Source organism: Ixodes scapularis, unplaced genomic scaffold, assembly GCF_016920785.2.
Source record: "Ixodes scapularis isolate PalLabHiFi unplaced genomic scaffold, ASM1692078v2 PGA_scaffold3__209_contigs__length_174095766, whole genome shotgun sequence".
In the NCBI taxonomy this organism is placed as follows: Eukaryota; Metazoa; Arthropoda; class Arachnida; order Ixodida; family Ixodidae; genus Ixodes; species Ixodes scapularis.
Window position 1 is genome coordinate 46281086 of NW_024609868.1, and position 25028 is coordinate 46306113.

Genomic DNA, 25028 nt, shown 5'->3' on the forward strand with positions numbered 1-25028 from the left:
GCCAGGGAAAAATTGGCAACACTTTCATCGGGAATAAAGGCTTGGTTTGTTTTTTGTCGATACCTCAGAAGTCATCCTGGCGATATCCCCCACTACCCGGTGATAGCTACGAAAAGGCAGAGGGAAGGAAATTGGCTTAGTATAGGGCGGGGAGAGGCCCCGGGTGTTTTGGTTTTCAGGCTAGGTGGCGAAAAACGATCACCGCGTTCGCCACTTTCTTGCAGCTCGTATTGCGAACGCGGTCCGTAAAACACGTCACCTTGATTGAGCAGTTGGAAACACCGCGTTATTAAAAATGGATAGATACGGCCGAACCCTTTAATCGGACGGCGGCTTGCGCCACCTAGCCAGAGCTTTGACAAGTACAGGGAAGGGGACGCCACCCAGCGGAGAAAACGTAAAGGAGAGAAGCGAGGAGGTACCGCCTAGCCAAGCGTGCAAAGCAAACTGGCGCGGCCTTGCGGCGAAAATGTGAAACAGGAAAGAAGGATGGAATTCAAGCCCTTGGAATGGCGAAGCTTGTTTTCGACGGTGTTTCGAAGAGTAATCTGATTGCGGATAATCATAACTAGAGTCTTTCGTCATAAATGCCTACCCTTACCGGAAAACCACACCCACTCCTGGCTTTCCCTTCAACCCAAAATAAACAAAAAAAGAGAGCAGAAAAAAAAAAAAATGGTGTGGCCGGGACGCTGTAATGTAAAACAGAGAAAAAGGGGGAAAAAAGAAAATGACCCCGCTATCTTTTGAAGCACAAGACCAAGACCACCTCCCGGGAACGGTGCAGATTCCCGGACGTACTGCTCTTGGATATTACAAAGAGGAAACAATTATGTGCGTTCCGACAAGTCTGCAATTACGTCCCCCATGGTAATACTACATTGTGCTGCCACTACTAATCATACGGTACCTCCGATAAGACGCTCCATTACTCCCGGCTCCAGCTGTGTGCATTCCATCCCCGCTGATGTTTCACATTTTAGTCGCCAGGCCGCGGAAGCTTTCGCTGCGCATCTCGACAGGCGGGAGACCCCCCCGTTTCTAAAAGTCACATCTCGGCCACTAGATGACGTTGCATCCTCTGGAGTTGAGAGCACGTGCTTCATCGGTGCGCAAAGCTCGATCATGTAACTAACTCATGCGCGACTCAACAAATTGATGGGGGTGGACGAATACTGTTTCGAAGCGAACGACGCAGTTTCCACACAGCGAAGGGAGCGACTATGTCGTGGGGTTCCCTAGAATTGTGAAGGATATACGAATGACGCAGCACCATACGATCGGATTCGAACCATATACGGCAAGATCGTCTGTCCTTTGCGCACCTCGTGCGTTTGTTTACCTTCTCAACCTATGCCGGCGCTTGCTCGCCTGTCTCGTCATCACGTATTCCCTGCGCGTTTTTGTGTTATCCTCTGATCAGCGAGCTCCTCCCGGCGTTCTAATGAGCCAGGGACGCTTTTTGGAACACTTGCTCTCCATATTTCCAGACCTCTACAAATTGAACAAAAGCATCGCTACCTCATGCATGCCGGAAGAGGACGAGACAATCGTCACACGGCAAATGCTGCTTTCGAGGGGCCACCTAGAGCGCGAGAAGAACGGCAGCCCAACGTCCCGATGCCCGAAGTGGTCCAAGGTCAAAGTGCGAGCGTCGCCGTTCCACTGTTTACCGAGACGCCACGAAAGAAATCGAGCGTCTTTCCGCCTCCCGTGAGCGACAGGGGGCGGGTCGTCACCGCGCCATCGATTTCGGCCCTGGTGTAGCGATACCATTCCATTCAAGCAGGCATGTTCGCATCGTGGTTCGCACTGCGTGGGGAGTCCCGGCCATCTTGATCAGTATCGCTCCTTCAAGCTCGATATTTTCCACCGATCAATTTCGACGCAGAATAATGCAAATCTTAGATACCTTTTTTCTTCCCCGTTTTTTTTCTGGTAGTTCAGTGAGGCTTCCCTTGGCATTTACTCAAATCTAATACCGATGATATCCTACTAAACAAAATCAAATTCGCATTTTCTAAAAACTGCCTTAATCTTTTTACTGGTACTAAAACATGGGCCTACGACAATTGATCCGTTTGTGGAAAATTTTCGGTTTCATATGTTTATACGCTGATAAAAGAATAAGGCCACGTGAAGCGCAGACGGCGTAGTAGCAGGAGTGTGTCGTAGGACAGACAAAAAAAATCCCCCCCCTCAAAAAAAAAAAAAAAAAGCTTTATATAAACGTATTGTTTCGTGGCATATTAGGATGCTAGGAACAAATAAAATATGTGAGCTAAATTGATCATACTTATTGTGTACCCGAGCAAATAAAAAAAAAGTTTAACAACGCACTAAGCTTGTAAAAAAATTGTAGCTTTTTTTTTTTTACCGAGTTTTAGGTTTTTGGTTAATACTGAACTTTCTTTAGAACGTTCTGTCAATCTAGTATGTTTTAAACCCATTAAAAGATCGTTCTACCGCTACAATCCTCAGACTTGACAGTGCTTCAAATATTGCACACATAACAGTATTAATAATAATTTGAAACAAAAACGCAGCCCTTCGCTTTTTTTTAAAGATACATGTTGCTTCAAAATGCAATTACCTCTGAAACATCCAAGTACGAAGCATTACTGCAGATACCGCATTCGCTACATCACACGAACACGCAATTAAATAAATAATCAAAATAATGGCGTATGATCTTACCCCTCGACCAGTTGTCCATAGAATTATTTCGGATGTTTTCCAACAAAGCAATTATTTCGGATGTTTTCAAAGCATTTAAAATAAAAGATGTCCCCGTATATCAACGCACATAACGACCGGAAAGCAAACACGCTGTAGCGTAAAACAGCAAAAAAAAAAAAAAAAAAAAAAAAAAAAAAAAAAAAAAAACATAGCAATAAAGTTTTTGGAAAAAGGCCACTGATCCCGTAGAGAACACAAGTGTGGGCACGCTACGCGCTGCACTGCACTGCAACGTATTTGAGCGAGAATTTGCACTCCGCTCATCCCTAAGCCGACAGTGCGGCGGGAGCCACGGGCTCGCCGCACCAGCTAACCGCCTCCCTTTCACCACCTGACCCTGCTCTCTTCTGCGCGGCGTGGACACGGCCGCTCAATCCCTCCCCTGATCAAGGGGCGTGGACATGGGCGGGAGAGTGATCACGTGGGCACAAAAAGACGTACGACTGGTCAAACAAGCACGTAGCTTCCCCTGCACTGTCAGCTTAGCTTAAACTCTACAACAGTGTAAACTCGGCAGAGTTGGCGATGCGTAACAAAATAAAAACAGAGAAAAAACTGCGTTTATATCTGTGCACATTGGATTTTTCTTAAAGTGAATTTTGCTGCGCATTAATGTTAAAACATTAATGGTGGTTTTGGGCACGCAATACGCATCGACGCAAAGTCAGCCCCTAAGGATAATTGATTCCGTAAGTGATGACGTCACAACATGGCGTGTGGGTCCAAACAAACCGTTCCTAGGGACGTTGCTATGGACTAATGCATGGAGACTGCATATGAGGCTAGATCTTTGCTTACAAGTAAATAATTTTTTGTAAGCAACCTAACTTCTAGATATCTAATTATGAAGATGTTCTTGTCGTCTCAGTGTCGTAGTGCAAGAATGAAAGCCATTTCTGAAGCATTACACTCCGCTTTGCTTTGGTAGCAGACGACACGATAGATTTGCTGGCATCTGTTGCAGCGGGGGTCGGCGTAGAGGCCTCCCGCAATGGGCGTTTTTTTCTGCGAAGAACCCAGCTTAGTTCAGAGGGGTGAAAATGCCGTAAAATCAAACCACGTCATGCAGATCAGTTACGACGACGACCTGAAGTGCATTACCGGCGTAATGCAGGCCAGTATGAGCAACAAATCGTACGCCGTCAAGGTAATTCGTTTATTATTATAATTATTATTATTGAGGTTGTCAGGTAATTAAAGAATTCCGTGTCTATCGCGATTTTTCAGTAACCATTGCAGCGATGGTTACAACCAGGTACGACTCACCCTCACAAAGCGCGAGTCCACAAACAAAATTTGGGATGTCGACCGATCGCCTGAAGTGCTTTTCTCACGGGTCCAATGCGATCTTTTAGCTTTCGATAAACCATATTTTGCATAGCATTATATCAACAAATGCAATATCAGAATACCGTCCTTATTCACACGATTCAAAAGACGGCGCCGGCTTGGCCTGCCGGCGTGTGGCACACGGCATACTTCTTGCACAGAATGTAAGGGAGCAAACGAGCTGGTGTACATTGCACATGGCTGAAAAAAAAAAAAAAAAAAAAAAAACCCGAGACTGCGGGTAAACGACAGAACACTAAAAAGTCTCTAACACAGTTGAAATTTTTATTTTCCGCAACCTGGTTATATAGGCACTTCGATAAAAAAGAAAAAAAGGGAGAGAGGGCGAGAACCCCAAAGAATGCCACTTTCCACCAACGTAACCTCTGACTAAAAAACAAGGACAACAAGGAGTGTTGTGTCGTTTACCCGCATTCTCGGGTTGTAAATATTTCAGAAACAAACGATTACTGGCACACTTCTGTCGAAACATACATGACATTCAAGCTTTCTACATCAGTGATTTTTAGAAGTTTAAATGCTACTCTTGATTTTTGAACGGTCGGGTTTTCGTAGCGAAACCTAGCCACATGTATTTGTCCATAACAACGACCCTAGAAACGGTTTGTTTGGACCCATGACGTTTGTGCACTTTTCATTTTGCCAGTTCAGAAGCAAACACAGTGCACAAGGGTTGCAGGAACTTGCCTTTATCTTAGTCCACGTGTTCCCCAATATCCCTTTCCTTCACGTTTCCCCTTTTCCGTTCCTCGATTTACGAGCACGGCGACCGTCCCCGCGCGACAGCTCGCTCGCACGGGGAACTTCCGCTCCGAGCTCACCTGCGCGCCGGCTTTATTAGGCCAGGGACGTCGAAGACACCGCGAAGCGACAACTCGGAACTGTACACCGCCAGCACGCGGAACAAAAAAACAGATAACAAAATTTCCCACATAAAAAAAGTTAACTGGAGCGGGAAGTAAAGTACTGCAGAAAAACCAGCAGAGCGAACTGGAGCTTGCTCGGTACTTGGCAAAGCAGAACATAAAACGTTAAACGAGCAAAAAAAGAAAAGAAAGAAAAAAGTGGGCAAAGAAAAAAAAAAAAAGGGGGGGGGGGGGGGCGCCAAGTTCTCCGAAAGCTATATGCAACAATCACAAAAATGACAGTACAAAGAAAAGTAATGAAACGAAACCGCTGCAACGAAAGCGAACACGAAAGAGAGCACCTTGGCAACAGTCCCAGCAAGGGGGCCAAGGAGGGGGGCACAGTGTCGCGACCAGACGCTTTCTCGGCTTCGGCGTTCTCGTCAACCGCAACGAGACCCTCCAGTCACAAAGTTACCTCCGTTGCCGCAAGCATCTACCCATTTTGACTCCACCGAAAACCGCCCACTTTCGACGACTGTGGTCATTAGGGAGTTTCAGCAGATCGTTCCGATCATTCCGATAACGACACTCGATACCTCGCCGGCGCCTTTGCTCATGCACGATATCGTTATCGGAGTTGTCGGGACGATCTACTAAAACTCCACGGACGACGGTTTAAAGGCGCGGAACATTCTTTGTCTAAGTCAAATGTGCAGGTTTTTTTTCCTGTATTATTTCAGATTTGTTTAAAAAAAAAAAAAAAACGTGAAAGCTACACTTATGGGGTTTGTGCAGGTGAGTTATGCGGCGAGGGGGTCAGTCACGACTATTAGTCGGCTAACCGAGTAAAATGTGTTAATTAACTTTTTGATTAGTGCACACAGACATATAGTTTCCAATATAAACTTGTTGATCGAGCATCATCGAAAACCACTAAATCAACTCTTTTTAGAAGGATATAACGCGGGGGCAAAATTTTACGGCGTTCTGTAAAAATGTTTTATTTGAACCAGTTTCCAGATTTCGGTTTCTTATCGGAGCGCATCACCGCGCCCGCAGTCCTGCTCCCCAGTGGCTGAGACGCGCAACAGACGTACTTCCCTCCATTCTACGAGGGAGGCGAGGAGGTGGCTTCGCACCGCGACCACCGGGGTGCAGGACCGCGGGCCCAAAGATGCGCCCGTGGTCCTGGTAACCACACGGTAATCACACGCAATGGGTGTGCTGCTGCACCCTCCGAGGTAACATCCCGAAGAGACCCTAAAAAGTTATTCAGAAAGAAGGCCTCTCGCCGAGCTTCAGAAATAAATAAATAAATCACTGGCTGGGTGGCGCAAGCCGCAGCCCGATTCAAAGGGCTCAGCCCCATCCATCCAACGATGACATCATCAGCAGGCCTTGTCTTCTAGGTGGTACCGTGGTATTGCTCGACGGCCACGCCTGGTAACACAGCCGGGCGACAGAAACAGGGATTCCAGGAAAGGACGGCCGCCGCCCGTGGCTTTCCACAAAGGAAGCAGTCCGCTCCCCGCGCCTCACAAGAGTGGGCGCCTTTGCTCTCGCCATTGTGCCTGCATTTAGCGGGAGGCCATCTAACGGGCGGGCATTCCGCGAATCTTCGTTGCCTTTGCCCATTCCCGGCAGAAGGCAAAAACCAAAGGGGAGACAACAAAGGAAACAAACTGGAAACGCGCCACACTAAGAGAACTTTGGCCAAACCTAAGGTTCAACTGCTACGGCGAACCTCCTTCGACCTTTTGGCAAAATTCGACAATGCTCAACTTAAAAAAAAAAAAAAAGTTTTGTTTTTAGGAATAATGGACCTTTCTTTGTTTGCATATATGTACTACGTGCATAGACACATACAAAGGTCCATTACTCTCTAAATTTATCCAATTCTCTAGTTATTCTCTATTCTCTGCGTTATGGACCAACATTTGGGAGTTATTCAAACTCCCAAATGGTGGTGCGGGGATCGTGTCCTCGCACGGGTATGTTCAAAAAAAAAAAAAAAAAGAGAAAAAGGTTTATTTTATAATGTTTACACAATGCCAAAACAAATCTGTAAGCTTTTCATAAACAAGTTTGTTAAAAAAAAAAAAAAGACGTTGCATTTTTTTTTGTTTTTTTGTTTTTTGCTGCCAGGCTGGCCAATGGAATTCTGTTGAACTTTGAGCTGAAAGTTGGAAAAATCAGACCTGGACGAACCCGAACACTACGGCCGGTTTCCGACTTCCCGGACAAGTAAAAAAAGAGTGGAACCGAAGATTTTGTCCGCTTCCGGGAAGGAACGGATGGGTGTGCCAACAGACTTGTACGCTACAAGTAATCAAATAATCAATTATTTTTTTTGTTGTTATTTTGGATTTTAGAAGAAACGGTTAGTTTCTCAACTAACAGCCCATTACTTTTCTTCCGAAGTAATCGAGTCATTTTATTGAATACATTTTTTAAGCACGAGTAATTGCAACTGTAATGAATTACTTTTTTTGGAGTAACATGTAAAAAAACTGGCGGCCCAAGCGGCCCAAGTCAACGGGTTGGCCTCTTCGCGCGCGACCTTTTGGGATACCTGCAAAAAAATCTATCCGCACAATTTTTTTTTAAAATTTGTGTGCGTGTGTGTGTTTTTTTAAGCACCGGGAGGGGTGCAGACATTTGGTTACCCAATCCGCCTCGAAACAGTGAATGAAACCGGAATCGGAATAAAAATAGTCGCAAAGGTAACTCTTTCCCTCCCCGTGGTGACGCGCTCCCAAAAAGAAAAAGAGGGGAAAAAAAAAAAAAAAAAAGAGAATGAAAAAAATGTGGCAAACTGCAGCGTCTGTGAGGCCCCCAAAACGCGAGAGCGGTTGTAACGTCAGAGGTGGCAGCCTGGACTTCACCCAGACTCTGCGTCGCGACGGAAGAGGAATTTAAAGATGACGCAAGTGGGAGCAAGAAGCTCTCCTCCATTCATGCGCCCGGGGGGACGCCCCCCTGTCGTTTGAGCTCTTTTTTTTAGCACCAGAGCCCCAGAACTGACGTCGGGTCGTTTGCCTCCCGAAAGCAGACAATGTTACTCAATAGCGCACCAAAACTGCGCAACACACACTACAACGCGAGTCTATAAAACTACACACATACACACACACAAAAAAGAAGATGTTATGAAACAGGCTCGGGACTGTCGGAACATACTACATGACTTTAAAAACGCTTTTCGGATAAGCGTGGAGATTCGCACCATCCGATCCGACCCGATTTCCCATTTTTACGTTGCATAGTGATGAACCGAAACGGCTAAGCAAATCGATGCATTAGGCACCGAATGTTTGCAGGACCCAAGGCTAAAAATCATGCTCGTTAGCTCCCAAAAATCAATCAAAAACAGGAACTGACCGGTAAGATTTTTTGTTTTCTTCTCTTGCGCACCCGGTTGTTACGCTATTCTTTCCATTTTTGCCAGTCTACGCATTGGCTCTCCTAGCTGCCTAGGAGAGGGCAGCACTACGAGGATTATCTTCCGTGCAGAAAAGCGTCGGTCTTTGTAGAACCTAAGAATCAGCTCCGATTTAACGTTTGTCCTCAGAACTCTAATGGGTCCAATGAAACAGCGTGAAAATTGCAAGTCACTAGGTCCTTTTCTGTTTTATGATTCGTTTAGCGAGGATAGAAAGCGTACAAAAACATGCGAACGCCATTTTTGATCTAACGAAACAGCTTTCGAACTACGGCGCCGCTGAGTTCTGTCTTGTGCCACGCCTTGCCGTAGCACAGAACACAAGCACATCGCGCCTAAGCCGCTGGCTCGGAACTCGCATCTTTTATAGCACGGCAGGGCCGCTGAATATACCATCATTAGAAGACTATACTGTTTTTCCCGTCCGAATAGGCTTCTTGTGCCTCTTCCACGGGTTTCCTTCCCCAAAAAAATATAAACGCGTTCAAACTAGCTAGAAAAAAACAAAAAGCAAAAAAGATATAGTCTTTTTTTAACAGGAGGCTAAAGTTTTTATTGCAAAACAACAGTTCCAATCTTTTATTTTTAGGCAACAAGGTACGCACCTGAGAGAACCCGAGACAAGGCCCGCGGGCCAAAAGGCGCACAACATTTTGGGACGAGAGTGGCATATGCCGAATCCCGGAAAGAAGCTCACCGGACAAAAGCTCACCCATTTTTTAACAGACCCGGACAAAAGCTCACCTGGAGAAAATTTCATGTTGGTCTTATAGAGAAACGAAGTTTAGAGAAAAAAGGCGATGAGCCTCCTTTTGGCGAATTCGGCCACCGCGAAGCGGCGTGTACGGATAAAAGTCAGGCGAGTTAAATTTTAGGAGTGGGCCGCCGCAGACTACCGCCGCGAAGCAGCGGGAGAGCAGAGGGTGCTTCGGTTAACAGTGATACACGCGCGAAGTAGAAACGCCTTTTTTGAATAGCGTCACCTTTTCGATAAACGGCATATCTCTAAACTGAGGCTCTGCTTTCTCTAAACCGTGCTTCAACAAAACGTGCCCGTTCTCTAAAACATGTTTCGAGGAAAATGGCATTCGATCAACCGTAGTAAACCCTTGCGTGGGATGGGGAACAAGTTCACCTAAAAATGGTGCAATGTCCATCGCGTCCGCTGTCTATTTCAGCCTGTGTTTCGCCCGGGTAGCGAGAAAAATATGAGGTGAGCTTTCGACCGGGTCTGTGAAGAAACGGGTGAGCTTTTGTCCGGTGAGCTTCTGTCCGGTTACCGCATATGCTATATACCAATGAGCCGAGACGTGTCACGCGTTTTATTTAAAGTCGAGGTGAGAGGGGCGAGGCTTTTTACCTCGTTTTATCGGTTAGAGCTGGAGCGGCGGGCCCCGCGCGCAGCTTTTAACGCGTCCGTTTGTAGACTGCTTTTCGCGTCATACAGCTGGAGGTCAGTTTGAAGAAACGATCATCGCTCCTGTTCGCGATTTTGACGGCCACTGTCTTTCACCGGTAAACTTTTGTTCATGTAAATAAAAAAAAAGAAAAGATTTGCGTTTGGAGCTTTCTCTGCTTCTTGATGCAACAGACACCTCTTTCGAAAGACTGCCCTTTTTGTTAGCAGCTGGGGAATTCCTGCACAATGGCAAACTAAAACCGTAACGTCACGGCACACTTTATTCGTTTAATTGGACGAAAAGAGGAAAGGGGATGAGTGCAGCGACGTTGCACTTACGACGCTGTGTGATTGAATCGCGACGGCTCCTAGCGTTGGCCACGCTCCGACGTTCGCTAGTTTATGGAATGACTTGCACGTTCCACGATGTCAGTCACTCCGCCATTGTACAGCGGTTCCGACCTTCGAATGATTGGCGCGTGACTTTCTAAAGGGGTCTATTACCTCAAAGTGGGCTTTTGAAATACCATGAATAAATAAATAAATAAGTAAAAAATGTGCGGCTCTTCAAAAACAAAACTATGCAATAAATCACAGCATTTTTTTTTTTCTTACGAACTTCCTTGATTCTCGCAATGTCTTTGGCCGTATTCCCTGACAATTGCTTGACCATGAAAAGCTGGCTACTTCAACCTATTGAAAGCAAATTATCTACTTTAATGTTTAGGAAAAAGCTAACAAATCAACAAAAGGTTAGGGCGCAAACAAGCTGGTGAAGGTTTAACATTTTTGGACAAAACCCCGAGAATGGGGCGGGGGGCAACACAACACGAAGTGTCCTTTTTCTTCCCCCAGTCTCGGGGTTTTGTCTAAAATAACAAATCAACCTTTTTTTATTTTTTATTAAGCAATAATTGAAATTTGCAGGCCAACAATTATCGGCGTCACCTGACCTAAGCGTGCGTATTAACCTGAAACTGTTTATTTACAATATAGATATCTTCTCCTTGCGGTTCAGAATATTCCCCCCGGTGCTATATTTGTCCATGCACTAGAACCAATATAATCGCGGGGGCCGGGAGCCGAAAATAAACAAATCGTGCCGTCACGTTCTTGTGGCCCCGAGAGCAAGGATTCACTTCTTATTTTTCCTTGTCGTGCCACATTTGAGTGGCGCAAAATGTGAAGACTCGCCTCAGCAATACTGTATTCTAATATATATATATATATATATATATATATATATATATATATATATATATATATATATATATATATATATATAGGAACAACTGTTCGCATAAAAAAAAAGTAAAACGGTAAAACCTCAGTAGTTTTCCCGTAGTCAAAAAGAAACACGAAAAACAGCTGCTACAATATGAAGTCAGGCGCACATCCGCTCGGCGAGACATGTGCCAACATGGCCAACGTCAGACACACAGGAGAGAGAGATAAACAACATATTGGATCACGTGGCAAGCCTCATCAAACCTGCGACCAAAAGCTACGAGTCGATGGGACCAATCAAAGAGCGTCAAAAGCGCAACGTAACTGTGTTGGTCATGTTTCTACACGTGTTCTAGTTAAATCAATCACATATCTATATATATATACCAAGGCCCAGCGACAGGCACTTTCAGTGGTTGTATGCGTTCGGGCCTTCGGTTGAGGTGGGAAGTACGATGAAACGGAGTAGAGGAGGACTGAAGGTCACTTGGCTTGAGCTTATGGCAGGACAAGGGTATCATGGCTACGAAACACAATCCTCTTTGTGCATATCAAGTTTTCAGGAAAATACCAATCGGGAAGGTCGAGCGTTTGGTTTGATAACCCAATCTGTTAATTGCATATGACGAAGTAATGGCAAGACATCGCTACAGTCATGCACGAAGCTTCCAGAACTGCACGGCTACATATAATTCACTTATTTCAAAAGCTCATTTCTAAATCACTTCTTTTTTTTTAATCCATTACAGGATCTGGAATACACGAAAGTTTCCTGGAGAGACCCAGGACGGGTTCCGGAAGAAACGCCCCCGGAGAAAACGTCCCCGGAAAAAAAATGTCCTCGGAAAAAAATGTCCCCGGAAAAAAATGTCCCCAGAAAAAAATGTCCCCGGAAAAAAATGTCCCCGGAAAAAAATGTCCCCGGAAAAAAATGTCCCCGGAAAAAAATGTCCCCGGAAAAAAATGTCCCCGGAAAGAAAGGCCCCAGGTGGAAGGTAGGAAAAAATGTCCCCAAAGGGTTCACTATCGCTGTGTTTTCCCAGATTCTCATGGCCTTCGGGCGGTCCTGTCATTCTCCGGTCACAAATGACCTGACCCACCTAGAGGTTGAAAGGGAGACTGGAAGTCGCACAAAGCAACCGAAGTAATCCAAATTAAATTATTGTATTCGGGGAAACTTGAGAGGTACTTCTGCATCATTTCGAAATAGGTAAAAAGCGCGACACTGTTAACACGAACAAAAGATCGCTAGTTTCTTTTTTTCTGTTTTTTTTTCATGGAAACGAAAGGAAGGTTGTCATCAAAGTTATTATAGGTACTGAAAGTGCTCATCTGGGGGATATAATGCAGACGGTAAAATTTCGTTTCCACTAAAACTCTTTCCAAGTAAAATGTGAAAATGCGCCGATGTCGTGTTCGCGCTAACAGTGTCGCGATGTGTACCTCGGGGAATCTTACATTTCCTTATTTGTTGGGGCCGTTTTTTACTACTTGCCACAGGGTGCCTTTTCCCCAAGGAGATATGACCGGACCGCCCGAAGGCCACGAGGATCAGGGAAACCCAGAGACAGAGAATCCTTTGGGGACATTTTTTCCTACTCCCCACCTGGGGCCTTTTTTTCCGGGGACATGTTTTCCTACAGCCACCAAGGTCAGCAATGCCTCTCGCCCATACGCTCTACCTCCTTGCACAAGTTTACGTTCTCATAGAGAGCATGCGCAAAATTAGAGCAATGAGAACAGGTAAATGCGCAGTCTACCAGCCAATCCAAGGCCGTGTGAGTGTCACGTGATCTTGAAGAGGGGCACAGCGATGCGCGGAAAGCGTATCACGGGCTACCTCCACAAAGCGCGATTGGCTAGGATAGCTCGTAGCGTCCGCTCCGTCCGGGCGCTGGCCCAGCGTTTTTGGCCATGCTGGTACCCTCAACCTTTTGCAGGAGAGCACACACCGCACGAAGCAGTTTCCCATCACGTACCGGTTGACCACCGAAACCAGTTATTTGGAAGTTTTGTAGACGCGTTTTTCCTCGAAATGCTGTCCCTCCTAAACACCACACCTCGCATCCCACCCAAAGAGGGCTACTTCGACCTCAAGGACGGCAAGGTGCTCCCCATCCCCCGCTTACCTTCTCCTTCTTTTATTGTTTATTTATTTATTTGCTTTGGAAACGGTCACTGAGCAGTTTTGCAGACGGCGTCGAAGCCAGACAGGAGCAGGAGTGCACTTAGAGGGTCTGTCGATTGTCTGGTCGTTTACAAATTTGTGCTACAATAACATTAGACCCTCCACATAATATTGCACTGAACATCCCCTATGTAAAGTCCTCCAACAAGGATCTTTTAGGGCAAATATATCAATAAATAACTTGATACAGACGGTAATAAAAAACTATTCATAATTACAAAACTCCGAGACTGATAAACACAGAGGAAATGGGGCAAAACAGACTCTTCCGAGACTTCGTGTCTGTCCCTCTTTCTACGAGTTCATCGGTCCCAGGTGTTTGTAATTGTAAATAGCTACCAGCCAGCTTGTTTTCTTTTTTGTCAAGAAGTTTCGTAACATTACATCGTCCGTGTAAAGGCTCCGCCCGAATATGGAAGTCAGACCGCTTCACGTGATCTGAAAGTTCAGCTGTCTACCCAGAAGCAATATACAGAACATTTGCCAACTTTATTTCCATAAAGCATTCTCTCTATCTCTCTCGACAATGATACATTGCATTCCGTACGTATAGACCCTTCCAAAAAAGTGCTCCTGCCCACTTTTCAGTACTCGTGCGTATGGCGCGTGCTGGGCTGAGGATTAGAATGGTGTATACTGGCTACGTCAATGCTACATAAATATAAACGAACAACAAAATGAAAAAAAGGCGCAAAACGATTGACGCGGACCTTCACCCCATCAAAGCTCGCATACCCAGTACAATGAAACGGCGAGCACACGGTGATCTATGACAATCGACACGTGTGTTTACGGTCCGTCGAAGCAGCGTCATCAATACCAGTTCACGTCTGCCGCCGGGTGTTGATCAATGGCAGGAAGCCAGGCGACGTATGATTGAATTTGGCGTTTCGTCGAATGCGAGGTAGTCGGTATCAGCGCGTTGCAACCACTGATTAAACTAGATCGCGTATCGGGAGCCCGTCGATGGCACCGCCGGCGGCCATTACTTGACATCAGGCAATACACGCAAGTCTATGGGAGAAACAAACAAAAGTAGGAATATTGAAGCTTGTGCGCTGAGCTCGAAGGCTAGTATTTTATAATGTGCTGCGATCATTATATCGGGTGTTTGGGGATCGAATCGGTATTTGTCAAGCGTTCGAACGCCAATAAGAAAATCAAACGTGCCAGAGCACCCATGGCTGAACTGGCAAGCTTGCACTCGTAGTGGAGTAAACAAAGGAACTTGCCGTCAATAAAACCGCCCTTGGGGAAGGAAGCCTAGAAGTTGATGAATGTTAAAAAAGTTTCATGTTGACAGCGGCTTTCAGGGAGTAAGCAATTTCCGCGCAGCAAAGCCTTCCTGGCTAAACCCAGCTCATCAGAATTGCCACCGATTTTGCGGTAACTCTAGGTAACTCTTATCTGATTGAACATTGAGCTATAAGAACTGTGGAGACTGTCAGTTTTAATGTTTGTGCACAAGCTATCTGACTGGCTTCCTGAACAGCAGTCAAAAAGTTTCAGTGACGACAACAGCTTAGAGGCGGGGGAACTTACACTTTCTCGTTTTCCCCATAGAGTCATATGCATCAGCTGGTGCCAAGTCATGGCTTTCGGTGGTGCCACTCGACCCTAGCAGGTCAAGCCTCGATCAGCGACCCAGCCGATTATAACAGAGATCAGTGGTCGCAACAGCTAGTCCCCGAACAAAACACCTCAACTACGAATAAAAAAAAAAAAAAAAAATGAAAATAAAAAAATAAAGGGAACGCTAAGATTGTGAAGGAACTGGTAGTACCGGATGCAGACAAGAAGCTAACCAAAGAGGGGACACTCAGTAATTATAGCAAGCATAACACGAGGATGTGCCACTGCGACCACCGAAGATTGGTGCTCCATTTGCCTGGTCAAATGAAGCAATGCCAAGGTAATACGCGGCCCTTTTCACGAAGCCTACCCGAACATACTGCACACCTGCTCCACTGTCCCAACATCAAAAGAAACGCAGGGGCGCGTGCCCCGCGTAGCGAATGAATGACGAGGTCAAAAGGGCTCACCTTGATGGAGGAGGCTGGCTTGGCGAAGAGCAGCCGTCATAAGAACACGTGCATGCCTTGCAGCGAAGTGCCACGACGGGAGCAGCGCGGAAACGATGGGGCCCCTTTCAGTGGGAACCGCGACGGCGGACGATCTCGCCCCTGAATCGGACAAAAAGTACGCGACGAACTGTGTTAAAAGCTGCTCGGCCACCGCCGGAAATGGCACCCCGAACAGCTGACCGGAGGACACACGAAAACGCGGATCGAAGGGCACGCTTAATTCGCTAAACCTAATCACAAGCGGAACACGCCGTCGGTTGCTACGTGTGTGTGTGTGCGGTCGGGAAGTGTATCGGATCTCCGGCTCTAGTTTCCGTCATCGCACGTTCTGCGTCGCGAAACGAGAGCAATATCGAGTGTCGGAACCGTGCGGGCGGGAGACCTCTCCTAACGCGTCCATTCATGCCGCATTTCAAGATGGTAGCTCGACAACGTCTACCGGCAGAAAACATGACGAGGGCAAACCCGGCGTCAGGAACCCACCTCACGAAATGCAGTGCGGCAGCAGTCTTGCTCCGATACCGTACTCGAGGGATGGCGTTGAGAAGAGGCGCTGCTCGGAGAGTGTCGGGCCAGACGAGAGACACGGACACGACAACGTGGTCGTGGTCTTTTCCTTCTTGTTTTTCTTTTTCTCCCTCTCTCTGTTCGGGCGCAGACCAGACCGAACCGAAAATAAGCGACTCTTCCGGAGAAACGGCGACGAGCAAAGCGAGCAAAGCAGCGGTGGCAGCGGTCTCGAAGTGTCTCGAAGCGGCGATGATGCGCCACCACACGTAGCGCAGGCGCCGATCCTAACAACAAAGTGACGTCACTTGGTAACCAATCAGAAGCTAGAGAAAAGGCTGCCCTATGCAATTTGGTACTCCCCGACTCTTTGCTCGGTGTGTGTTCGGCCCCCAAACGATATATATATATTTTTAAATCATTATGAGGACACAATTTAATCTGTGGCATCATGCTTGTGTCAGATAAGGTTAGGACTAGTTATGACGACTGCCTGCGAGCGTTATCCAGAGCTAGTGAAGCAAAATATTTCAACGCAGCATCTGCTGCCGCGTGCGAATAACTGGGAAGAACTACGGCTCGTAACGACGCCGCTGGCAATAGTCTATGGCTGATTGTGTTCGTATTTATTTCAATTGCATCTCTTTTGTGTCGTGGTTGTTCGTCATCGACGTTTATGAGGGTTAGGGCCAAGGTTACGACGAAACGAACCGCCTTGAGGGTTTGAGCAGAGCAGACGAAACCGGTCGATAAACGCCACAAATAAAAGCCTCTTGCACACACAGCGCCATCTATTGAACACTTGAAAAATTATAATGCGTACGCGCGAGATCACGTGGTATGGCGTTTCTGGTTTCGGTTTGTAGGTGTCCGCCTCGATCCGCTGTATGATTGCGTGCCAAAGCGTGCGAACTGCGCACAGCAAAAACTGCCGGTATCTCCGACAGACCAAAGGCCGATGCTACTGGCCACGGTCAAACTGGTCAGACCATGAGCCTGCTAGAAACCGCGGCGCGTATGTATCAGTGCGCGCGTCTCGGAGGGCCAGCACCAGGACCAGGCGGATTTTTTCGGTCGCGCACCAGTCGCCTAGTTGTGTTTGTCCTTTATCCCTCGTGCTCCCCTTCTCCCACAGAGATCATATTACATACTAAGCCTTCTCGAGGGATTATTATAGAAAAGCGCGTCAGGTAAGCACGTCGGAAAAGCACGTGGATCCGGACCTGATTGGGCCTGGCGGCCCGTACCTCATAGGGAGCGTCCAAGCATAGTGCGCTCCGAGTGAGAAAGATGGCAGCACCATCCCAAAGAAGGTGCAGACAAGAAAACTAACCATTTAATTGTAGTAAAAAAAACAAGAAAAACAGCACATGCGGATTTTTTAGCATGAGCTGTTGTTTTGGTGCTGTCATTTCTGTTACATTTAAATGGGTATTTTACCCCATGAAGGGTAAAATCAACGAGAATAAGTAAATAATAGAATCAAAACATGAAACAGGAGAGCAGAAGAGGTCAAGTGGTAGAGCCAGAAAACAAAATTCGTGTAGAAGTTGTACAGCCACCACGCGTGGTCAATTCGATTAACGCCAAGCGAACATAGGCGGTCGAATAGAAGACTAAGATCGACGAGACGACTACCGACAGGCTTACTTCGACGGCATTCATACTTTCTGTCGGCATCGACCAAGACAATTGCTTCGGTAGCGGTAACCAGAGATCCCATACGGCGGCGAGATCTAATGCCACTTGCGCTCCCGTGGACTAGATCGAATGTCCCGCGCATGCCTCGGTAAGAGACAGCGATGGTCAACCACAGTGACAGCTCTCATTGGTCAGGGGCTGTATAAAGTTTCCTAGACATCTGACAAGAGAGGCAAAGTCGGGCTCTTGAGGATTACGGCTTCTGATGTGTCTCTCACACTGTCCAACAGGCAAGTTGCGTTCTTTGTAGTCGTATTCTCAAGGTGCAAACGGGGTGCAAACGGCGCGAAAAGACGACACGCTAGAAAATTGGCAACATGCACATCGCATATCCACGAAGACTGGATTCCCAGTCAGTGGAAATAAGCAGCTTGTCCGAGTGAATATTGGGAAACAGCGCTATTTATTCTTTGCAACAGACTTAATTTGAGGGTCGAAGCATAAATCTAACACAAGAAGACAAAAACGCGTTTGAACTGGCTCATGTCCACGAGGAAAGTAAAAACAACATCCTACGATTGTGTGCACAATTTCTTCAACTACAATTAACATCTCCCGCATCAAAACAGGTACGCCGTCGTGACTAAAACTTGCCGTCACTATACAATTTCGCTTGTTCCTCGCGCGCCAAGTATCACAGTGCGGCCGTCATAAAGTCACAAACGTGGCAAACGCCCACAAGCTCGGAATGATCCGCGGCCGAATTCAGTGCCGAAAACACAAGCCTGGACGGACAGAGACGCGAATGCGACTCGACGGCCTGTCCGACGCAGCGCCTGACGTCTTCCAAGTCCTTCTCGGTCCACAACCTCACGCCGCACGCGCAGGATATCAGCCTACCGCTCTTGGAGAGGTCGAGACGTAGGCATACCGGACACACAACCCCGTCGTCGCTACTCCAATGGCTCACGGCGGCTTGAACCTCCATCTCCTGAGCGCGCATGGTCTCTTCGTACAGCCTCCAAACCTGCATTTCTTCTTCCATCAGTTCGGCCAGGGTTTCTTCCAGTAGCCTCTCGCTGAAGTCGGCGTCGTCCGGCGGCGTTGCCCCATCACGACCGGCCAGCGGTGTCAGCCTCGAATGACGAGATGTAGGGGTGGGTCCCGCGTGGAGTTTCTCGAGTTCGTCTCGGACAACGTCGCTCACGGCCGCCACGAGTTGCTGATGCTTTTCGCGTTGGTCTCCGGCATCGCGGAAGGACTGGAAAAGGGTCTGTCGGTTCCTTCGAAGGCTGTCACGGCACCGGTTGCGGTAGGTTTCCCTCCACGGCGGTGTTTTGGCCTTGTACAACAGCTGGAACCGCGACGAAAGCGCGGGCGAACTGGGCGACGCCATTTTACGCTCGAGAATCACGCGGGAAGGAAAATAAAAAATGCGGATGTGACGAAAGAATTGTTGTCGCCGTCCATCGAGCTGCCAAAAAATGTCGCTAATCTGGTTTCGGTTTCGTTTCAATGGCTGCGTCGTTTTTGTTGCGCGTCAGTTATTATTTGCCTCAACTAAAGAAATATTCTAAATGTTGTTCAAGGCCCGTTTAGTAGTCGTGCAATGCATTAAGTTTATATTTGCACGATTCTTTTCCCTTTTGTTTACATCACAAATTACAGAAGGAGCATAATGTGCTCGTTTTCACTTCTAAAAAAGTTAGGATCCTCGCTGAGCGTCTCAATCCTGTGGTAAGTCAGGATAATCCTATCTGCCTTTAATATCAGCTATTTTTAATGTTTAAAACGCAAAACAATCGTTTGTTTTCTCTGGCAACGTCTGAACTCACCGCAAATGTAAACTTTGTGCAAAGTCTTGGGACACCAATAGCCCGTGAATACGAAGCAGTGCACTAAATCCAGCTAGGGTTCTATGTTGAACGGCAAATGACGACTTTTCGCCCTTTTCTCATTCCAACTATGGTTTCTAAATGGTTTCAACTTCAGTGGTCATTGACTCGATAGAGCGACAGCTTCTAACGCGTAAACGAAAAAATGATAAAAACGCAGGCGAACTGGTGCACGCCTAGCATGTTTAGAGTAAAACAAAACCTTTGACATACAAAAAAAAAAGAAAAAAAAGAAACACAGATATTACGCCGTATTTGTCATTTGTTGTGTGTAATACTCTGGGCGGTCCCTTGTCCGTTGCTTTGAGAGGTAAAACCCTACCACGATATTTCTTGTTTGTCCTAAAATGTGAGACTTTTACGTCTACTCATAGAAGTCGCGGACGGCGAGTTTGTCTGGCAGTTCGGGCATTTGACTGTGAAAGACATGCTTATCGTATAATGTCGCAACCTAAATATGTGTATCCCTCTTCTGTCTGTTAGCTCTGAAGTTTGTAACGCAACCTTATACTAGCGGAATAATGATTCACAAAAGAATAATAAACATTTATAAAAAAAAAAGTAAAGAAAAAATAAAATAAAAAGATAAGCGTTTAAAAATAAACGAGACAAACGAACTTTCATGTCCGGAACATATGCAAAGTAATAATTGAAATATTACGAGTAACGAAGAAAAAGGAAGTAAATGAAAATTGATGGGGTCATGTGAACAAGTTTACGTTATTTTCCCCTCTCCATATGTGCGTATCAGCATGCTTTCCATCCAAGAATAAGTACCAGCTGTTGCTTTTCTGAACAAACATTTTTTATACCCACGTGAAATTGGTTTTAAGTACTCAGGTAGTCAACACTCAACTTTGCTATGCTTGTGGAGCCGTACTTCCGCGGAAAGACGTTATCGCTCTTTAAAGGGCCGCCCACACTAGCGAGAAAACGCGCCCGGCGCGCCGATAAATCGGTTAAGCGGGAAGATAAAGGGCGTGTCTCTGCACGTGCTCGTGGCGCTGACTGTGCTTCGGCGACATTTTGTTACTTGCCGCGATCGGCGTGCCACGCGCGTTTTCTCGCTAGTCTGGGCGGCCCTTAAGACTTCCAAAACAACATTAGTCCGCTGGTGCTCTAGTTTTGACGTGATCACCGGTTCCTTGCGGTGTAAAGAATAGTTCGCTTTGTTCACTTACGTGTTATTTAAAGGTAAGTGACATTTTCCCCAGGTAAAACACGTGCTATATCATAATAATAGGTTGGCGTAAGTAGGGCACAATAGCATTTGACTTTAATATTTTATGTTTGCTGGTTAAGTACCACATTACATGTCTCCGGGTAACTTCAGGATATTATAGAAGAAAGGTCTAGGGTTTTTTCTGCCATTATATGTACACTAGCGGAGTGGGTTCATGTGTGACACATTTGCTAACAAGTGTGAGTAAGTGCCCGTCAGGTTTTTATTCAGAGATAATAAATAGTATGACGGAAAAAGTAAAGCTTGGGTATTCCCAAAATGTGTTAACTTTAGGTAGCTAAAAATACCACCGGCTTAAAGGGGTCACGAAACTGGATTTTGAAATCGTATTTTTAAGATTAAATGTATGCGTCCAAGCGTCTTAGAAAATCCCAAATTATAATTACGTGGGACGGTTTCCCTTTTCTGAGATATATCTGAAAAAAAAGAAAAAAGTGTCGTGCCGCGACGTTTAGCCGTGTTTTTAATCAGAAAAAAGGGTTACGCATGATTTTTTGGGGAGGTTTTTTGAGATGCGCAGGGGCACATAGATTTAGTTTACACCACAAAAAGACAGACTCAAAATCTTCTTTAGTGCCCCCACAGGGCCCAGGACGAACCTCCTCTACAAATCGCAAATCGATACCCGGCAAAAGTGATGTCAGAAGTGGGATTCGAACCCACGCCCGGAAGACCGGACTGCGACCTGAACGCAGCGCCTTGGACCGCTCGGCCATCCTGACGACGCAGTTGAAGATTAGCAGTCCGTATCTTCAAGGGATGATTTGACTAGCTGGTAGTTTCAATGGCAACTCTTTACTTACGCAAGAGTGAATGCACTTAAAAATATTTTTCATCAAAGAGTTAAAGACGTTAAGAGAAATCTGAGTAACAATAGGGCTTTTAATGCACAGACATCACCCGACGTGAACATCTTGGCGTTTTCTGTTTTGTTTGCGTTTTACTCCTGTGAGTGGAAAACTTTACGTACCCGAAACGAAATAAATAGCAGGTCTCCAGCTGCGACCACAGCTCCAGCTCAGCTATTGTGATGGGCGTTTGCAGAATTCCTAGATTTGCTGACCAGCCGATCACGTTATTTAGGGTAACGGGTTTTTCAAACATGCCGCCGTACGGATTGGCTTAACTCAGTTATCACATACTCTGCATTTATAGTGTGACAGCGTTGCCAACCTAACACTTGCTTTCACGATAGTGCGATGGAAAATACTAGTACGGGGTGTGTGTTTGGCATTCACAACGTTATTGCAATTAAATAACAAATATTTGTTGTAGAGTTCCTCTATGCGGAGAGCAAGTCGTCTGCTTCCTTCGCAGGGGATGTGGTGACGTCAGAAAGCTGAGCTCTGATTGGTTCTGAATGAAGGACAGTGGGTAGACCTCGAGGCAGCTTGCTTTGAGGTCTACCCACTATTCTTCAGTCAGAGCCAATCAGAGTTCGGCGTCTTTCTGACGTCACCGTAACTCGTGCGCAAGGAGCAGACGACTAGCTCCGTACGGGAGCCGGAGTTGCGCGTCTGTTTTCCACGTGTCGCCGCACCGCGCTATTCGCCGAGATCCGTCTGTCTATGCTAGATGGCAAAGTCAACGATGAAGTTAACTCAATCGGTCGCTGATTGGCTGCCCTTTTGGTCACGTGATGTGACGTTGCGATTGAGGTTTTTTCTGCGGATTCCGAGAAAGTTCGAGTTATGCTGGTGAAATAATAAAGTTAGCGGTGACGTCAGAATGTCGTCACGATTGAGTTTGGCGATGGAGATAACTTTGTAGTAGTCAGGCAGCCAAAGTTGCCAAAGGCAATGAAGATGGAGGCGTTCACGCTTGCAAGCGGGGCGAGCCAAATCGAGCTTTTACGAACCATCGCTACGTTTTTTATATGTTCGGCTCATGGTTCGCCAGGGACGTAATCGGGGAATACTACCCGATACTCGCTGGCTTTGACAGTTGCCCCGGAAGCTTTGGCGGCGTCGCGAGGGGCCCTCTTTGCCGACAGCCGAGCAGCAAGTGCTCTCAGCTTGTGCGTTGCTGACGACACATTTTGCTGCAACGAAGACATCACCGTGCGTCGGTGTGTTGCGAGTCGCGTTCTTTGGATGTTACAGGGGCGACGACAGCTAAGAAGTTCAGCGATGCGAATTCAGCGGTGTTGTCGGTAAGTGCTTAATACGCTGTTTTCTAATCACGTGGTTCTAATACGGTCTGAATAGAACATTTTCTCAATGCGCTTGCACGAAAGATCTCGGTAGAAAACGGGCTCCTCATTTACCGTGATGAGTGTCGCGCGAGATAGTCGCACGGATTCAAGCTTACTCGTGATTGCATGTGTATCATCCCAATGTCTCGGGCCTCAACATCTGGAAATTGTTCAGCGGCAGCACGTAGTGCACGTTTTCACATTACGATTGAGGTTCAAATCGGTATAGTATCTTGTTTTTTGCTTGTGTTGTATGAAACGTTTCTGCTGCTTTTCTGCCATACGGGGTAGGGCGCCTCGTGACGCTGCAAGCCATGCAACTTGACGTTTGACATTATATGCCCCATCTCCCACATTTGTATATGAAGGAAAATAAAGAGATTATAAACTCGATTGACGCTGCACCTCTTTGCTCTGAAGGCATAATTTTGGGGAAAGACAAGTGGAATACCTCCACTTTTTTTTAAACTTTTTTTTTTATTATTACATTTTCAGCCTTTTTTGTATGCTATGTAACTACTAGCTCCAAGTAGAGGCTGCATTAGCATATATAATTTCTGTCTAGTGTTGATCTGCTTTTGGACAACTGAAAAGGTTATGAAACATTCATGTCAGATACCGTCTCACTGTTGTGTGCAGGTGACAGCGACAAAACCCTGAAGCCATGCTTGCACACCAATTCCTCGCAACCCCAAGGGATGCTGTGCTGTCCCAAGGCCAAGCTTAACAAAAAGCATTCCTTAAGATTGTTGTAGAGCAGTGAATAGGATGTTCAAAAGCAGGTTCCGGCGGTTGCAAAGGTACTAGGCAGAGAAATCTGACTTTCTGCACAATGCGGACTCGTATAGCTCTATTTTGGGGCCTACCCCTTGAGCACCAAGAGTCCGACCCCGAGGACGGTGTAATCTTTGACAGCAGAGGACAAGCTGTGCAGCACTGAAAATTGAGACATGGCCGCCTCTGCAAGGATGTGCTACCTGCCAGGGTCTCCCTGCTCAAACTTGAAGCCTGGCAGCTGTTGAGGCTACTACGAGCTTTGCCTCTCGTCACCTCTGCGAAATATACTTGTATGTATCCGCTTGCAATGTTCTGTCATACTTTGTAACTTGCCAAAACAAGTAGACACGTAAGTCCTTTTGGCTGTAGAGGGGTCTACCTAGCAGGCAGTTCAAGTGGCATTCAATTCTCACGGGGTCTTTTATAGACCCCGAGAGAATGGATAAAATAGTTTGATACAAGGACACTTTTTTTTTTTTTTTTTGGTCTGAAGAAGTTGCTTATGCATCAAAACAAATTACCCCAAGCCTATGGCAGGCAAGTTTGGTATTTCAGAAAATGGTGTTTCCTATTAGACAGAAAAAGATAGATATGACAAGTACATTTTCTTTTTTTTCTTTTTTTTATTATTGCCGTGGTGCGTGGGCCGAAGAAACACAGCACCAAGCGTGTGCTGTCGGAGTTTTGGTATGGCTCCTAAAAATGGAAGTTTGTATATTTGTGATAAGTTGCTGCTTCTGAAAAAGCTTTTTAACACAATGTTTTTGGCAAGGGTAACCTGGAAAAAATGCAAATCGCACAAGCGAAACGTCAAGGCATTACAACAGAGAGAATAAAAGAGGGCCTCCTCATGGGTGGCATCTTGTTTCTCATCGACTGCCTAAGCATTCTTGCTCTAACAGTTTATTGTTTCAAGCATAGAGGAAGAAAAGGTGAAGAATTAACTGTGGTTGCTCGTATCTGGACGATTGGACTTGCACCGCCGTATCACCGTTAATTGTGAAATTTCTGGTTCCCTGTATATGAAATATACTTTGTATTCTATGTATGACAATTTTGTCGGGTATGACCAAGGTAGTGCTGCAAATTTTTTTTCGATGCTATATTGAAATCAGGAAAGACGCAAAATGGTGCCTAGGGAGCAATTTTTTGTTGTGGATGGAAATTGTGCACCCCTATGAGGTGCAGCATGAGTGTGGTCAGTGAAGATGACTGCTGAGTATGCGCAGCTGTTTGTCCCTCCATAGCCTGCAGACAAAGTACACGAAAAGGGTGAATGCTTATAAAAAAAATAATTTTTAAAGACCATGTTACAGAAATTACATAGAACGAGAGAATCCCAGGGGTGTGGTGAGCAGTAGTGTATGGCATACCATTGCTTCTACCTTCTTTTAAAACTCTCATGCAGTGCTAGAAATAGCAAGAATGTGACACCCCTGAAAGACATTTCGTTTATGCGAGCACCTTCCTAACCAAGGAAGTGCTCAGACCAGC

At 46.2% G+C, this 25028-nt stretch overlaps 2 protein-coding genes and 1 non-coding gene across 4 annotated transcripts in view; all 3 read right to left on the bottom strand.

Annotated features, from left to right (window-relative positions):
• LOC8040323 (influenza virus NS1A-binding protein homolog B) overlaps window positions 1-16037 on the bottom strand; it is a 57049-nt gene extending 41012 nt beyond the window's left edge. The window contains exons 1-2 of one of the 2 annotated variants that reach the window (XM_042292416.1): window positions 15761-16036; window positions 15236-15376 (exon numbers count right to left, since the gene is read on the bottom strand). The gene's annotated coding sequence lies outside the window, so the exon portion shown is untranslated. Of the gene's footprint in view, window positions 1-15235; window positions 15377-15760 lie in introns of both variants that reach the window. The other variant, XM_042292417.1, reaches the window with a different exon arrangement.
• A 1834-nt stretch (window positions 16038-17871) lies between these two features.
• On the bottom strand, window positions 17872-18841 carry LOC8040324 (RPA-interacting protein A). Its single transcript, XM_002414116.5, has one exon. The coding sequence runs from the start codon at window positions 18819-18821 to the stop codon at window positions 18120-18122; it is 702 nt and encodes a 233-aa protein (XP_002414161.3). The 5' UTR covers window positions 18822-18841; the 3' UTR covers window positions 17872-18119.
• A 2360-nt stretch (window positions 18842-21201) lies between these two features.
• Trnal-cag lies at window positions 21202-21285 on the bottom strand. The gene has a single exon. It is a non-coding gene; the product is annotated as a tRNA-Leu (tRNA).
• Window positions 21286-25028: the final 3743 nt, after the last annotated feature.